Raw genomic sequence first — 15,402 nt, 5'->3', positions numbered from 1 at the left:
ACCATACACAAAAATTAAAATTGAGAATAAAAATAATAATAAAAAAAAAAATAATAATAATAATAATAATAAATAAATAAATAAATAAAAATAAAGTAAAGTAATTGATAATAATAATAATAATAGTAACCATAATATTAATAGTAGTAATAATAATAATAATAATAATAACAATAATAATAATAATAACAATAATAGTAATAACAATAATAGTAATAATAATAATATTTATTGATAGTTATGTATGTATAATAATGATACTACTATTGATACTTGATATATAATAATTTATATAAAATATATTTTCCAATAATTTAGATCTTTTAACTATTTTAGATATGATAATAATAAATATATACATGCATACCTACACACACACATATATAGCCATGTACATACCTAAGAGGGAAGGCTCTGCAAGGGCAGCGGGGTATAACCACCCGTGCCCACACCAAGGGCAGGGCCAAAGCCTCCCATGCCCACACCCCACGGTCCCACACAGTAGCCAGGCCAGAGCACCCAGGGCAAACCCGGCCCACCCCCAGGGGCGAGGGAGGCCGCGGAGGAACCAGCGCCACCGGACGCACACAGGCCCCCCCCAGCAGCAGCAGGCGCCCACCACCCACAGGATGCGGCTCCCCGTCTACCCACCACCCCGAGGGACGGCCTGCACCACCCCCGGGACGACCACCACCACCCCACCCACGCCCCATCCCCAGATCCGGACAGCCCCCCACCAACCCCCACCTGAACCTCCAGGGGGTCAGCCCAGCAGGAAGGGACAGAGATACACGGCACCCACCCGCTCACCCCCCAGACGCCAGGGCAACCCGGCGACCAAGACCATGCCCCAAGCCAGAGGAACGAGACCGCCAGGGGCAGAGACAGGCACACTCAGCCCTTCGAGAATTACAAAAAGAGATTAATTTAAGAGATTAATTATTGGAGCCCATATAGATTGAAATTCTGACAGTTGTTCTTTGGATTCAGCAGACATTCTCTCAATTGCTATATGATCTAACAGAAGATTTTTGTAAGAGGCTATGTTCAGTTTTTTTTTGGATTTCCAATTGATAAGAATGGTTTTCTTGGCAATGCTTAACGCTGTGATGAGGAGTTGTGTGTGATTTGTTTCTACGTTGACTGTAGAAAGATCACCCAACAAGCATAATACAGGTGAGGAAGGAATAGAGGTCCCAAGTGCCAAAGAAAGGTCCTCGCACACTGCTTGCCAGAAATTACTAATGGGGGCACATGCCCACATGGAGTGTAAATAATCATCTACTACATGATCTGGGCAGTATACACAGATGTTGGAGTCGGTTAGACCCATTTTAAACATTCTCTGCCCTGTGTAGTGTACTCTATGAATGGTTTTGAACTGAACCAACTGTAGGTTGGGATTTTTTATTAAACGGAACGAATTAAGGCATATTTGCTTCCAGAACTCAGGGTCACAGCTTGTAGATAAATCTAGGTTCCATTTGGAGACTGGGACCCCAACGGTGTTGTCACACTTTGACAAAAGAATGTACAACTTGGATAATGTTTGGGGAGCGGATATGTTTAAGAATTGGTCAATGGTGGGATAGCTTTCCCAAGATATGTTACGAAACCTAGCTCTAATTATGGATTTAATTTGTGAGTATTCAAGAAATGTATTCTGGCTTAACCCATACTGTGTAACAAGGTAAGTGAATGACACAAACTTTCCCCCCATTATGATATTTTCCAAGCAACTTATTCCTTTGTCATGCCATGTTGTAAAATCCAAGGGTTTTTTTTTAAGCAATATATCAGGGTTATTCCAGATCGGAGTGTACTGGCAAGGATTGAGCGAGGACCTGGTTATTTTTAAAAATTCCCACCAAGCTGTCAGAGTGGTTTTAATATTTATGCTTTTAAAACAATCGTGTTTCCTAAGGATTTGACTTATGAAAGGTAAGTTAAAGATGGGGATTTCTTGGCTAAATGATTGTTCAATGTCTAGCCATAACTGATCCAAGGGGTTAGGTTTTATCCATTTTAAGATATACTGTAGCCTATTTGCCAGGAAGTAATTGGAGAAATTTGGCAGTTCTAAGCCCCCACATTCTTTAGATTTTTGTAATGTTTTTAGGCTTATTCGTGCTGGCTTATTTTTCCAAAGAAATTTATTTATATATGAGTCTAATGACTTAAACCAAGTTATAGATGGTTTGGTTGGGATCATAGAGAACAGATAATTGATCCTTGGTAATATCATCATTTTCACAGTGGACACTCTGCCCATAAGAGAGATCGGCAAAGTTCTCCAACGTTCAAGATCATCCTCAATCGATTTCAACAGTGGGGTATAATTCAAGCTGATCAGGTCTGACAGATTGGAGGAAATGTTGATGCCCAAATACCTGATATTCCCTGAACGCAGTGGTATAGAGGGGGTGCTCTGGAAAACGAAATTAATGGGCAATACTATGGATTTAGACCAGTTAATAGAGTAGTCCGAGAAGGTGCTAAAGTTATTGATGAGTGTGATAGCTTGGTGAAGTGAGAAGTGTGAGTTTTTTAGGAAGAGTAACACATCATCAGCATAAAGGCTTATCTTATGATGAACATTTGTTGTCTGGATCCCTTTAATATTTCCATGTTGTCGAATAGCAGCTGCAAGAGGTTCAATAAAGATAGCAAACAATGAGGGGGAGAGTGGACAACCTTGCCTAGTACCTCTTTGTAAAGTGAATTCTGGAGAGATCAGATTATTGGTTCGAACGGAGGCCTTTGGGATGCTATATAATATTTGGATCCACGTTCTAAATGACTCGCCAAAGCCAAATTTCTGTAGGGTTGCAAAGAGAAATTTCCAGTTAACTCTGTCGAATGCCTTTTCAGCGTCTAGTGAGACGATTGTGGTTTCCAAATTATGGATGATAGAATGATCAATCAGATTGGTTAAGCGGCGTACATTGCTAACTGAGTGTCTCCCCTTGATAAATCCTGATTGATCGGGATGTATTATATGAGGGGTAACTTTTTCCAGTCTTCTAGCTAATACTTTGCATATTATTTTAAGATCCGCATTAATAAGTGAAATTGGACGATAACTGGAAGGTAATGTTGGGTCCTTTTCTGATTTTAGCAAAAGACTGATTGTAGCAGAATTCATATATGGGGGTAGGCGTGCATTTTCTTTTATTTCCTGAACCATTTTAAAAAAAACTGGGGCTAGCAGTGACCAGAATGTTTTATAAAATTCGGCAGGAAACCCGTCCGGTCCTGGTGCCTTGTTATTTGGCATTTCCTGTAGAGCATCATAAAGATCTGTTAGTGAAATGGGTAAGTCCAGGGTTGTCACCTGATTTTTTTCTAATTTTGGTAATTCTATGGTACTTAGAAATGTTTCAATGTCTGGATCAGAAGGGTTAATCTGAGGTGTGTATAGTCTTTTATAAAAGTCCCTAAAGACTGAATTAATTTCCTCCGGAAGGTGAGTGATGTTACCTTCTGAGTTTCTAATGGAGGAGATAGAGTTTTTTTCTTTATTGAGTTTTAGTTGGTTAGCTAAGAATTTTCCAGATTTATTGGCATGTTCAAACTTCTCCAAACGTAGTCTTTGTAATTGGAACTGAATTTTCTTATCAGTAATTTCTTTTAAATCTAATTTCAATTTTCTAAGATTATTCAGAGTATTCTCATCCTGTGAATTTGCATAAGCGGTTTCAAGGAGTTTAATTTTTTCCTCCAATTCCAATTCCAATAATCTTTCTTTCTTTTTCTTATATGATGAGTAGGAGATAATTTTCCCGCGCATTACTACTTTTGCTGTCTCCCAGAGAACACAAGCCGAGGTTCCCGGTTGGTCATTAAAATCTAAAAACATTGTCCACTCTCTCTCAAAGTCGTTTAAAAAGTCTGGGTCTTTAAGCAATGATGTATTAAATCTCCAGCATTTAGTAGGTGTACTTGTGGTTTGGTTAGTGAGAAAGAGAGAGACTGGTGCGTGATCACTAATAATGATAGGGTGTATGTGAATATTTGATATGTCAGATAAGATTGAGCTACTTGTTAAGAAGTAGTCAATTCGGGAGTACGTGTGGTGCACTGGTGAGAAATACGTATATTCTCTGTGAGTAGGGTGATAAGAGCGCCAAGCATCACAAAGACCAAAATCAGACATATATTTTTTCAGTGTTGTTGTTGCTTGAGACTCACGATGTCCCCCAGCTGGGCTAGACCTATCTAAATCTGGATTAAATACCAAGTTGAAGTCCCCTCCCAAGATCAAGCTTGAATCCAGGTGTGCAGAGAGAGAAGAAAAAAAGGTGTGAAAGAAAGAGGGGTCATCAACATTAGGGCCATATATGTTGGCAATGCAAAATTTAACATTGTCCACCGATATGTTGATTATTATATATCTACCTTCTATGTCTATAGAATTGTTGAGCAGTGTAAAATTGACCCTCCGGCTAATTAAAATGGCTACGCCCCTCTGTTTGGAGTTGTAGTTTGCTAGGTATATGTGTGGAAACTGTGGTGAGTGAAATGTATGGGCAGCTGCATTGGAGATGTGAGTCTCTTGCAATAAGACAATGTCTGCTTGGATATTCTTTAGATGGTTAAACATTTTTTGTCTTTTTTCTCGAGACCCGACTCCCCTGACATTCCAAGTGACAAATTGCAGTGAGGACATCCTAGACTAGCTTATGATGATATGTGTGTGTATATATGTGCAAGTGTGAAGTATATGTGCCTGTAGGTAGTGTAAGCATATACTATTACATATATGCTTAAAGTGCACATGGGCATATTATAATGTAGTCCTCCTGATCTGACTAGTGAAGGTGTAATGTTGGAGTATGCATGTGTGAGATATGCGTGTGTGTAAGTGGCAGTGTTGTAGGTTTATGTGTCAGATGTACAGTACGAGCCACCTGTGTACATGGATGTGTGTCTTTATGTACAATGTTTGTATTTGCGGGTTTGTGATTATGTGAGTGTGTGTGAACTGTATAGACATGCTGGTACAGAAAACAGACAAGTGACAAACAGGAATATAAGTGAGTGAAAGATGGGAAAGACAGTGAGAAAGTGTGCAAGACAGGGAGGAAAGGAATGAGGTGACATGCAAGGGAGAAAAATGGGGAGTAATTTGAAGGCAGAGTGCAGGCGTTAACGAGGATGAGCGCGTTATAATATACGAACCTTTATCATGTAACTATGAAAAAGTAGGACGTTACCTTACCTTACCAAGCATATTCAGTTACCATGTTAGAATGATTAATACAGCCACGGTGTAATTTCACGATCGCGGTATAGCTGTCCATTAACAAAGAGTTTGTCCACTGTGATGACAGCTCGGCACCCCTCGTTGATGAACTTTTTTCGGATAGGGAACAGGCGACGGCGTCTGTCGAGGATCTCCCTTGGAAACTGGTCGTTCACGCTGAAGTCCGTCCCCTTCAGCTCTCGGCCTCGGCCTTTCACCTGCTCCTTCTGCTTGAAGTGTTCAAATTTTGCCACGATGGGTCTCGGTCTTGTATTTTCTGGCTTCTTGGCTCCCAGGCGGTGGACGCGATGGAAGGTGATGTCCCCGATGACGTCAGCCGGGAGCTTGAGCCGTTGCGCCATGAAGGCCCTTACGGATTCTTCCGGGTCTTCCTCGGATTTCTCCGGAATTCCTGCAAAGACGAGGTTGTCCCTCATGCTTCGAGCCTGAAGGTCCAAGATCGTTTCCTTCATGGACTTGTTTTCCTGGCGGAGTTGTGAAACTCCGTCGGTGAGGGACTTCACCGATTCACGGAGGGTTGCGTTCTCCGTCACCAAGGAGATTATTTGTTTTTGGCTGAAGTCCAGAGACTCACGGATGGCCTGAAATTCTTTATGGAGTACCTCGACAAGAGCCAGGCGGCCGTCCAAGCAAATCAGCCTCTTGTCGATGGAATCGAGGATGTCCTTGATGTCTGTGCCTGGTGGCGACGTTTCCCCAGGGGAGTCCTCAGGACGGCTACGCTTGGAGTTCGGCGTCTTGGGTGACTTGCCCGACTTGCCCATGACGATACTATCGAAGCAACCGTCGATGTACTCCTCCAGATCTTCCAGGTTTGTTTTTTGTGAACTGTAACTTTTCCAGCAGTTAAATATGTTGGTTTATATCTAAGGATACTTTGCGGATGTTTGAATAGTTAAGATTGTTTGGGAGCGCTGTATTCCGCTTGTCTGACCTGCGCGCGTCACGTACCCTCTCGCGAGATTACAGCATCACGCCTCTACACTACACAGTTTCTAAGCGGTAGAAAATTAATTAATGCACGAAAAATTTATGATTTTTAAAAATGAAGGTGAACATTTTTTTTTCATGCCTAAAGTGTCACAAAAACACTTGAAGCAGGTTATCATAATGCGTGCATGAAAGGGCTAGAGGGCTCTAATAATGTTAAATAATTTTTAGAAGGTTGTAAACAGTTTTTTTTACGCTAAAACTATAAAAATACACAATATTGACACATAAAACTATAAATCACAACTAATTGTTCCATTGTACTTTGTGTGTGTGTAAGCCCACGCACTTGTAAAAGGCCTGATTCTCCACCCCGCACTTCCATAAGTGTTTACACGCCGCAGGAGTCGAGGTGTGGAAGGTCAACACCAGTTTCTTCTGCACACAGAAAGAACAGACAGAGACCAAGTGGATGAGTTAAGGTGGCGAAACACTGAAGGATGTACATTAAACACTCAGTGAGAGAGGGAGCGGTGCAAAAAAAAAAAAAAAGGCTGACAGCCACATTGCAAAGTGCATGTTATCAAGCATTTAGCTTTAGGGGTCGGCGGCGTGGACCTAATGGGCCTGGAGGATGGAAGTGCTTTTGTGTGTCTGGTAATACGATACAACAGATCAATTCTGCCCACTGGGAAGGAGCTCAATAGGATGAGAATGAGTTGGTGAAATACACACATCTCTACTGGACTAAAAAAAATCATAAAGCGGCCCAAAAAGAACGTAAACACTGACCTCGCTAAAGTGGCTCGGTCAGCCGGATTGCAACCACTCCTCTCTGGCACGCGTCACTTTACGTGATATGATTTACACACATGTGCTGCACTGGACATGTGTGTGTGTGTCCATGTTTGTCAAGCTACTACAACTTCCCTTGGTCCCACTTTGAAGAAAAAAATGACTTCATGAAGAAAAAAAAAAAAAGGACATCGCAGTGAATGACAAAAGTGAGGGTGACGGGTGATGAGGTGACACACGAATATCCTAAACATAAGCACTCACTGGCCACTTCATTAGGTATACAGCAGTATAGACACTTTGGAACAACAACACTCCTGATTGGGTTCTCATGTAGTCCTTATGCGGGCGGCTGTGGGGCGCCATTACCAACTAATGTAAATGACGTGAAGGAGCAGTAAAATACTGAATGAAGGAGTAATAGGTTTTAAGTCATTTGCTACCAAAAACACTTAATTTTTTCTACCACTTTTCCTCACGAGGGTCGCGGGGGTGCTGGAGCCTATCCCAGCTGTCTTCAGGCGAGAGGCGGGGTACACTCTGGACTGGTGGCCAGCCAATCACAGGGCACATATAGACAAACAACCATTCACACTCACATTCATACCTATGGACAATTTGGAGTCGCAAATTAACCTAGCATGCATGTTGTTGGAATAATTTTACTTTATTTTAGTTTTATTGTGTGTGAGATTCATTGTTGTACGCCCCCCCCAAGTGCACATTCATTCATTTTCTACCGCTTATCCTCACAAGAGTCATGGGTATGCTGGAGCTTATCCCAGCTATCTTCAGGCGAGAGGCGGGGTACACCCTGGACTGGTGGCCAGCCAATCACAGGGCACATATAGACAAACAACCATTCACACTCACATTCATACCTATGGACAATTTGGAGTCGCTAATTAACCTAGCATGTTTTTGGAATGTGGGAGGAAACCGGAGTACCCGGAGAAAACCCACACATGCACGGGTCGAGGGTGGAATTTAACCCTGGTCTCCTAGCTGTGAGGTCTGCGCGCTAACCACTAGACCGCCGTGCCGTGGAGTTTGCATGTTCTCCCCGTGCATGCGTGGGTTTTCTCCGGGTACTCCGGTTTCCTCCCACATTCCAAAAACATGCTAGGTTAATTTGCGACTCCAAATTGTCCATAGGTATGAATGTGAGTGTGAATGGTTGTTTGTCTATATGTGCCCTGTGATTGGCTGTCCACCAGTCCAGGGTGTACCCTGCCTCTCGCCCAAAGACAGCTGGGATAGGCTCCAGCAACCCCCGCGACCCTCGTGAGGAAAAAGCGGTAGAAAATGAATGAATGAATGAAGTTACTGCAAATTAAGTATTTTTAAAAACAACAAAATTGAAGCAATACTATAAATTGTAGTCAAAATATAGCTCCAGATTGTTGCTCCATCCAATTTAGTGGACACATGATCAATCACAATTTTTCCCTGGAGAAAACCCACCCACGCACTCCCTGGGAGAACATGCAAACTCCACACAGATGGCTGTGATTGAATGAGCTAACAAGGATACAAAAAAGCTTCAGCCGAGCTGCACCAGGACAAGGCAAGTGAAGTACTAGTGAGTCACTTAATTTCTTGTGTCCAACCAAGTAGATTAATCATTAAAATTCAAATCAAATTTGAACTTGAGAGTTATTAAACCAGAGAGAAATGTGAGTAAATCTCAAAGTTTATAAAGTGTATGTTGATGGTTTCTACAGCCTTAAATGATTGTAAAGAAAATAAAGTTGGCTCACTTTAAGCGGGCTATTTTGGGAATCTATCCCCTTGCGATAAATACAGTAAACCTCGGATATATCGGATTCAATTGTTCTCACTGGTTTTGTCCGATATAAGCGAAATCCGTTATATGCGTATACCGGAAAATGTCAGTTTTACGCATATATCGGATTTATATCCGGTATATGCGTAAATCGGATTTTATCCGTTATAAAAAGGCACTTCCTTCACTATGTTTCCAATGTACCTGGACGCGCAGGCAACGCTGCAAACGCTGCAAATGACGTCGTATAGCGGCCTGTCACGATTTGGCGAATCGGAGCGCCACGATGCGGCCATCCGATATATGCGAGGGAAATTTAATGGAAATGCATTGGAACGGGACTGGAGATTTTTTTCCGAAATAGGCGAAATCCGTTATAAAAAATCCGATATATGCAATGAATTTTTATTGGAAATGCATTACAGAAAAATCGGTTCTTTTTTATCTGTCCGTTGTGAGCGAATTTCCAATATATCCGAGTCCGATATATCCGAGGTTTACTGTACATAAAAACTGCGAGTCGGTAAAAGGAATCGAGTTTCCCTACAGTAGAAATTGACATCACTTCTCTGAAAATGTGAACATATTTGCTGTCGGTGTACCTAATGCTGTGTCCGATGAGTGCAGTGCACACACACTTGATAGTGATTATGCCTCCTAAGACAACATGACGGACCCCCCAGACACTGATGTACAACCACGTTAAAGTACAGTAAACCTCGGATATATCGGATTCAATTGTTCCCACTGGTTTTGTCCGATATAAGCGAAATCCGTTATATGCGTATACCGGAAAATGTCCGTTTTACGCATATATCGGATTTATATCCGGTATATGCGTAAATCGGATTTTATCCGTTATAAAAAGGCACTTCCTTGACTATGTTTCCAATGTACCTGGACGCGCAGGCAACGCTGCAAACGCTGCAAATGACGTCGTATAGCGGCCTATCACGATTCGGCGAATCGGAGCGCCACGATGCGGCCATCCAATATATGCGAGGGAAATTTAATGGAAATGCATTGGAACGGGACTGGAGATTTTTTTCCAAAATAGGCGAAATCCGTTATAAAAAATCCGATATATGCAATGATTTTTTATTGGAAATGCATTACAGAAAAATCGGTTCTTTTTTATCTGTCCGTTGTGAGCGAATTTCCGATATATCCGAGTCCGATATATCCGAGGTTTACTGTACATAAAAACTGTGAGTCGGTAAAAGGAATCGAGTTTCCCTTTCAGTAGAAATTGACATCACTTCTCTGAAAATGTGAACATATTTGCTGTCGGTGTACCTAATGCTGTGTCCGATGAGTGCAGTGCACACGCACTTGATCGTGATTATGCCTCCTAAGACAACATGACGGACCCCCCAGACACTGATGTACAATCACGTTAAAGTACATGACATGACGTACAAACGTAGACAACATCCACACAGCAGTCAAGTGTGGGGATGGTGATGGTGACTGTTGGGGATGAGATATAATCAAATTGGGAGATTGGAGCACAGGAGTGAATTTTTGGTGCCATCTTCCACCTCCTCCTCATGTACTCACCAGTGACGACTATGTTTACACACGGAGAGAAGAGACAGAAACACAAAAGATAAAACTAAGCAGCCGTGATTCAATCGGATTAAGCTTTTCTGCAAAGACCCGAACACATTGGAGAGCAACGCGGCTTTGACTGAACAGCGAACGTCAGACGCCAAAATTAAACCCAATCGAGCGGCGCTGGCTGATGCCAGTCGGTCTCCAATGTCAAACACAATCAGCTGGAGCGGACGCTAAAATGGAGACGCGGATATGACTCACAATGGGGCGTAAAAAGCTGCCCAAATGCAACACCCAGATGTTCAAATCCCAATCACAAGACTCCAATTCATTTCACATGAATTTACAACCCGACTACTTCAAATTATTTTTGATATCTTGTGTTTGGGTGATGTCAATCACAAGATGGGAGGGAGTAGGTTTTAACGTAACACACCCACCATCCTGTTACAGTGAATCCTGCCTGTTAAGGAGATCTGAAACAGTAACAAACACACACATACAAAACACACAAATACACAATTTGTGTGTAATGGGGCATTGCATTGCGCACACACAACAGTAGAAGTCATTAAATACTGAAAATTATCAAAGGCGGATAGAAAGAAGAGCCTCAAGGGGGTCACATGACACGTACACACATGACTACATTAAATCCACATAGTTTATATGAGAAAAGAGACGCCATAAGGTGGCACACTCACCTCCTTTTGAATACCGATGACATAAAATGTTTTCCCCTCAAACTTCAGCTTACTGACGTCACCCCTGGATGAACAAAAAAATCAAATCAAATCAACTTTATTTGTATAGCACTTTTCCTGCAAAGACATGCAACACAAAGTCCACGCATGCACGGGGAAAACTCCATACAGAAATGGCCGAGGTTGGAATTGAACTCGGGTCTCCTAGCTGTGAGGCCTGCGTGCTAACCACTCGTCCGCCGTGCAGCCCTTCAAATCATGTTAAAATCTGTTATCTAAGTCAGGGTCTCAAACATGCGGCCTGCGGGCCACACACTAGTTTGAGGCCCCCGCCTTGATATGTAAGTTTAATGTTAGTGCGGCCCGCGCAAGTTTGATATGGATGCTGTATGGTATCATGTACCCAGAAAAAATGATTACGTTTGATTAATGTTCATGTTAAAGGTTAAATAACTGTTAATAGTTATCCTCCCTAGCCGTGTGGAAGTGGTAACTTTTTGGCTATTTAAGTTTAAAGGAAATAACTTGAAGGCTACCGTTAAGGTCGCTAGCTCTCTAGTTTGCGAGTTAGCATGTGTCTCAAGACCCTGCAGTTGCGCAATATGTTGTAAATAAAAAGAGTATAAATGTGACTATAGTCGTGTTTTGTCATGTCTACAGGGCTCTAATAATGCTTTGTTCATTTTAATCTGAAAAAAATAATTTGTCCACCCACCAACTATATGTGGTTTCTTAAGTTTTTATTATTTGCCGTTTTATTATTATTATTATTATTATTATTATTATTATTATTATTATTATTATTATTATTATTATTATTATTATTATTATTATTATTATTATTATTATTATTATTATTATTATTATTATTATTATTATATTTAATTATTACTGATTGATTGATTTTCTTTATTCTTGATTTGTTTATTTATTTTTCATCTTATTTTGTGCAGAAAAATAAAAATTAAGATATTTGAAAACTGTGGAATGTTTTATCAGAGCTTTTATTGTAGAAAATCGGAACCAAAGCACTGAAAAAGTTATATATATGTATATAAAAGTTATATAATATGTATATTTTTCTGTTTTTAATAAATGCGTTTTTGTTTTTGTTTTTTGGAAAACCTGATGCGGCCCAGCCTTGCCCAGACCCTAGCTCCAGTGTCCCCCAGGTAAATTGAGTTTGAGACCCCTGATCTAAGTTATAGCTACAAATATTGAATTCATTAACATGACTGTTTATGTTTATTATAAGAACAAAGTAATGGTAAGTTAAGGTAAATAAGGACTAAAAATGGCACATACTCCATTACTGTATATGCACCAATATACAGTGTAACTGCGACACCCTGCAAGTGTAGGTATGGTGTGTACCATTTGAGAAGATGGATCCTCTTGTTGCCCTGGAAGACCACAAAGCCAGTCGCTGTGAACCCGAGAAAAGCTGTAGAGCCGGTGAAGTCCTACACACACACACACAGCAGGGGGGGGGGGGCAAGTGGCCCATCAATAATAATCATAGCTATCACACTTACAGTACATTAGTGTTTCTACATGTTTAATTCAAACATCACAGATCTTGAAGAAGTTGTCACGTTTCCAGCAAAGCAATTTCATCTGTTATTAATGACATCACTTAGATCCGTTGGACGATGTGATAAATGCTTACTTTGCACGGGTGAGGGTCAACTCCATATGTTTCTAGGTTGTGAGCCCTTTGGAGCATGTTCAGTTCTGCCAAGGCGGCACATTGACCCCTGCAAAGAGATAAGAGGATTATCTGTACCATGAACGACCATGAACTCGTTAGAAAGAGGAGAAATGTGACATCATTTTTGCTTTTTCTTTGCCTTTTTTTCTGCAAGAATGACCTTTCTCATGGGTATCAATGATTTATTTTAATGCATCGTTTACTCTGTTTTTACTAAACTCTATTTTTATTTCCTTTTCTCTACTGTAAAGCGTCTTTTAGTGCTCTGAAAAGCGCTATACAAATAAAATGTATTATTATTATTATCAGTAAGAGATAAAATGATGATGACAACCATAGAACTATAAAACGAAAAAAAAAATCATTCAAGGTTAAATTCTGCAACAGAATATTGCAAATATTGCAAAATATTACATTGTTTATGTTCTTGTTGCGGCGGCACGGCGGTTTAGTGGTTAGCACGCAGACCTCACAGCGAGGACACCAGGGTTCAATTCCACCCTCGGCCATCTCTGTGTGGAGTTTGCATGTTCTCCCCGTGCATGCATGGGTAATCACTAAACTCATCACACAGCAACTTAACACTCCCAAGTTAAAACTAATATATATACAAACATATACCAATATATTGGTTGCACGGTGGGCGAGTGTTTAGCGCACAGACCTCACAGCTAGGAGACCAGGGTTCAATTCCACCCTCGGCCATCTCTGTGTGGAGTTTGCATGTTCTCCGCGTGCATGCGTGGGTTTTCTCCGGGTACTCCGGTTTCCTCCCACATTCCAAAAACATGCTAGGTTAATTAGCGACTCCAAATTGTCCATAGGTATGAATGTGAGTGTGAATGGTTGTTTGTCTATATGTGCCCTGTGATTGGCTGGCCACCAGTCCTGGGTGTACCCCGCGTCTCGCCCGAAGAAAGCTGGGATAGGCTCCAGCACCCCCGCGACCCTCGTGAGGAAAAGCGGTAGAAAATGAATGAATTAATTAATTAATGTATAACTTCAAAGTGGTTCACGAGTGGTTAGCGTCCAGGCCACACAACTAGGAGGCCCGAGTTCGATTCCACCACCAGCTATCTTTCTGTGTGGAGTTTGCATGTTCTCCCGGTGCATGCGTGGGTTTTCTCTGGGTACTCCGGTTTCCTCCCACATTCCAAAAACATGCTAGGTTAATTAGCGACTCCAAATTGTCCATAGGTATGAATGTGAGTGTGAATGGTTGTTTGTCTATATGTGCCCTGTGATTGGCTGGCGACCAGTCCTGGGTGTACCCCGCCTCTTGTCCGAAGACAGCTGGGATAGGCTCCAGCACCCTCCGTGACCCTCGTGAGGAAAAGCGGTAGAAAATGAATGAACACTGCATGTAGTCGGCCATGACATGTCTGACATGACACAGTAAAGAAAAGTTTTCCTCCCATCTGTGTGGAAGTGGTAAGTTTTATATTAATATATATATATTAATTGTTGTTGTTATTGCCGGCGTGGCTGGCGAACGACTGTCTGGTGGTAAAACAGCTAATTATTAGCCACTTTTCGAATGAAATGAGACAATCTTTGGGGGCAACTATGAATCATATAAACATCACATCACGTCTGTTTTGTTTTTCCAGAGTTCCTCTGTTGTCACATGCAACTCATGTTGCAACACTTTACCACAGGCCAAGTCTTTGATGTTGATGTTTGGCTGCCGCAAAGTCAAGAACCGCTCATTTGCCCACACACAAACATTTGTTTACTAATCGGTAAAAACGGTAAAAAGTACTTTGTTCATTATGGATGCACAAGCTTCACCTCATGCCTTTGCAAAGTGTCGTTCCGAGCTAATACTGTCAGTGGGGCCCGGTGGGGCAGGCAGAGGGCGCTTGTCAGCGTCTGCCTCGGCGCTGTTGGGAAAATGAAGGATTTGTCTTTGATGTTTATAATCACTCCAAGTGTGACAAAACCTCAGAGGCGGCGTTCAAGAGCTGGCGCTCAGCTATAAACAAACATGGAAAACACATCCTGCAGGATAAGGGATAAGAGCGTCATCATGAACTCGCAGTGGCTGTACAGAAGACGAGGACAGCGACATATTGCTTCTCATTTCACAGACTATCAATACTGAACGCCACCGGACCAGAAGTTGAACCCAATCTGTTGGTTGACCTTGTACTTCCAAACTGCTTCCCGTAAGGAATGATGGAAACTTTTATTATATACTGTCAAAGCATTGACATACACTTGTGTGATATAAGTGTAAAAAGAAGCTAACCGTAATATTAAATGATGCATGACGGACGTAGTAACAAGAGGGAGGATCGCTACTTCGCTACATTGGAATTTGTCCACTGTCATGCTAGGTGTAATTCACATTTGAACCACAAGATGGTAGTCAACTATAATGTACCTGTGTGAGCCACATTAGCTTGCCTGTATTGAATTACCATAATGAATGGTTGCATTGTAGCGAGCGACAATGTCTGTGTGCGCGCACTATTTTGTACCATTTTTGTTTATCTTTACGTTGCCGGTCATAACTCCACTATTGCTGTATTCATTGATTATTGCATTTTGATACTGTGACGAAAGCCTGAGGATTTGTACACAATTCCCGGAAGCTAAAGACATCCCAGTGCTAGCATGGCCAGCATACTCCCCTGACATGTCACCCGTT

The 15,402-nt window shown here is 41.6% G+C and overlaps 1 protein-coding gene across 2 annotated transcripts in view; it reads right to left on the bottom strand.

The window, feature by feature from the left end:
• frmd3 (FERM domain containing 3) overlaps window positions 1-15,402 on the bottom strand; it is a 71,330-nt gene that overhangs the window by 21,738 nt on the left and 34,190 nt on the right. For both annotated transcript variants that reach the window (XM_058070275.1, XM_058070276.1), the window contains exons 7-10: window positions 12,708-12,795; window positions 12,413-12,501; window positions 11,039-11,102; window positions 6,546-6,634 (exon numbers count right to left, since the gene is read on the bottom strand). In XM_058070275.1, coding sequence (XP_057926258.1) covers window positions 6,546-6,634; window positions 11,039-11,102; window positions 12,413-12,501; window positions 12,708-12,795 — 330 coding nt within the window. The remainder of the gene's footprint in view (window positions 1-6,545; window positions 6,635-11,038; window positions 11,103-12,412; window positions 12,502-12,707; window positions 12,796-15,402) is intronic.

Source organism: Doryrhamphus excisus, chromosome 4 (assembly GCF_030265055.1).
Source record: "Doryrhamphus excisus isolate RoL2022-K1 chromosome 4, RoL_Dexc_1.0, whole genome shotgun sequence".
In the NCBI taxonomy this organism is placed as follows: domain Eukaryota; kingdom Metazoa; phylum Chordata; class Actinopteri; order Syngnathiformes; family Syngnathidae; genus Doryrhamphus; species Doryrhamphus excisus.
The sequence above is the reverse complement of the archived record's forward strand: the minus strand, read 5'-3'. Positions and strand labels throughout refer to the sequence as shown.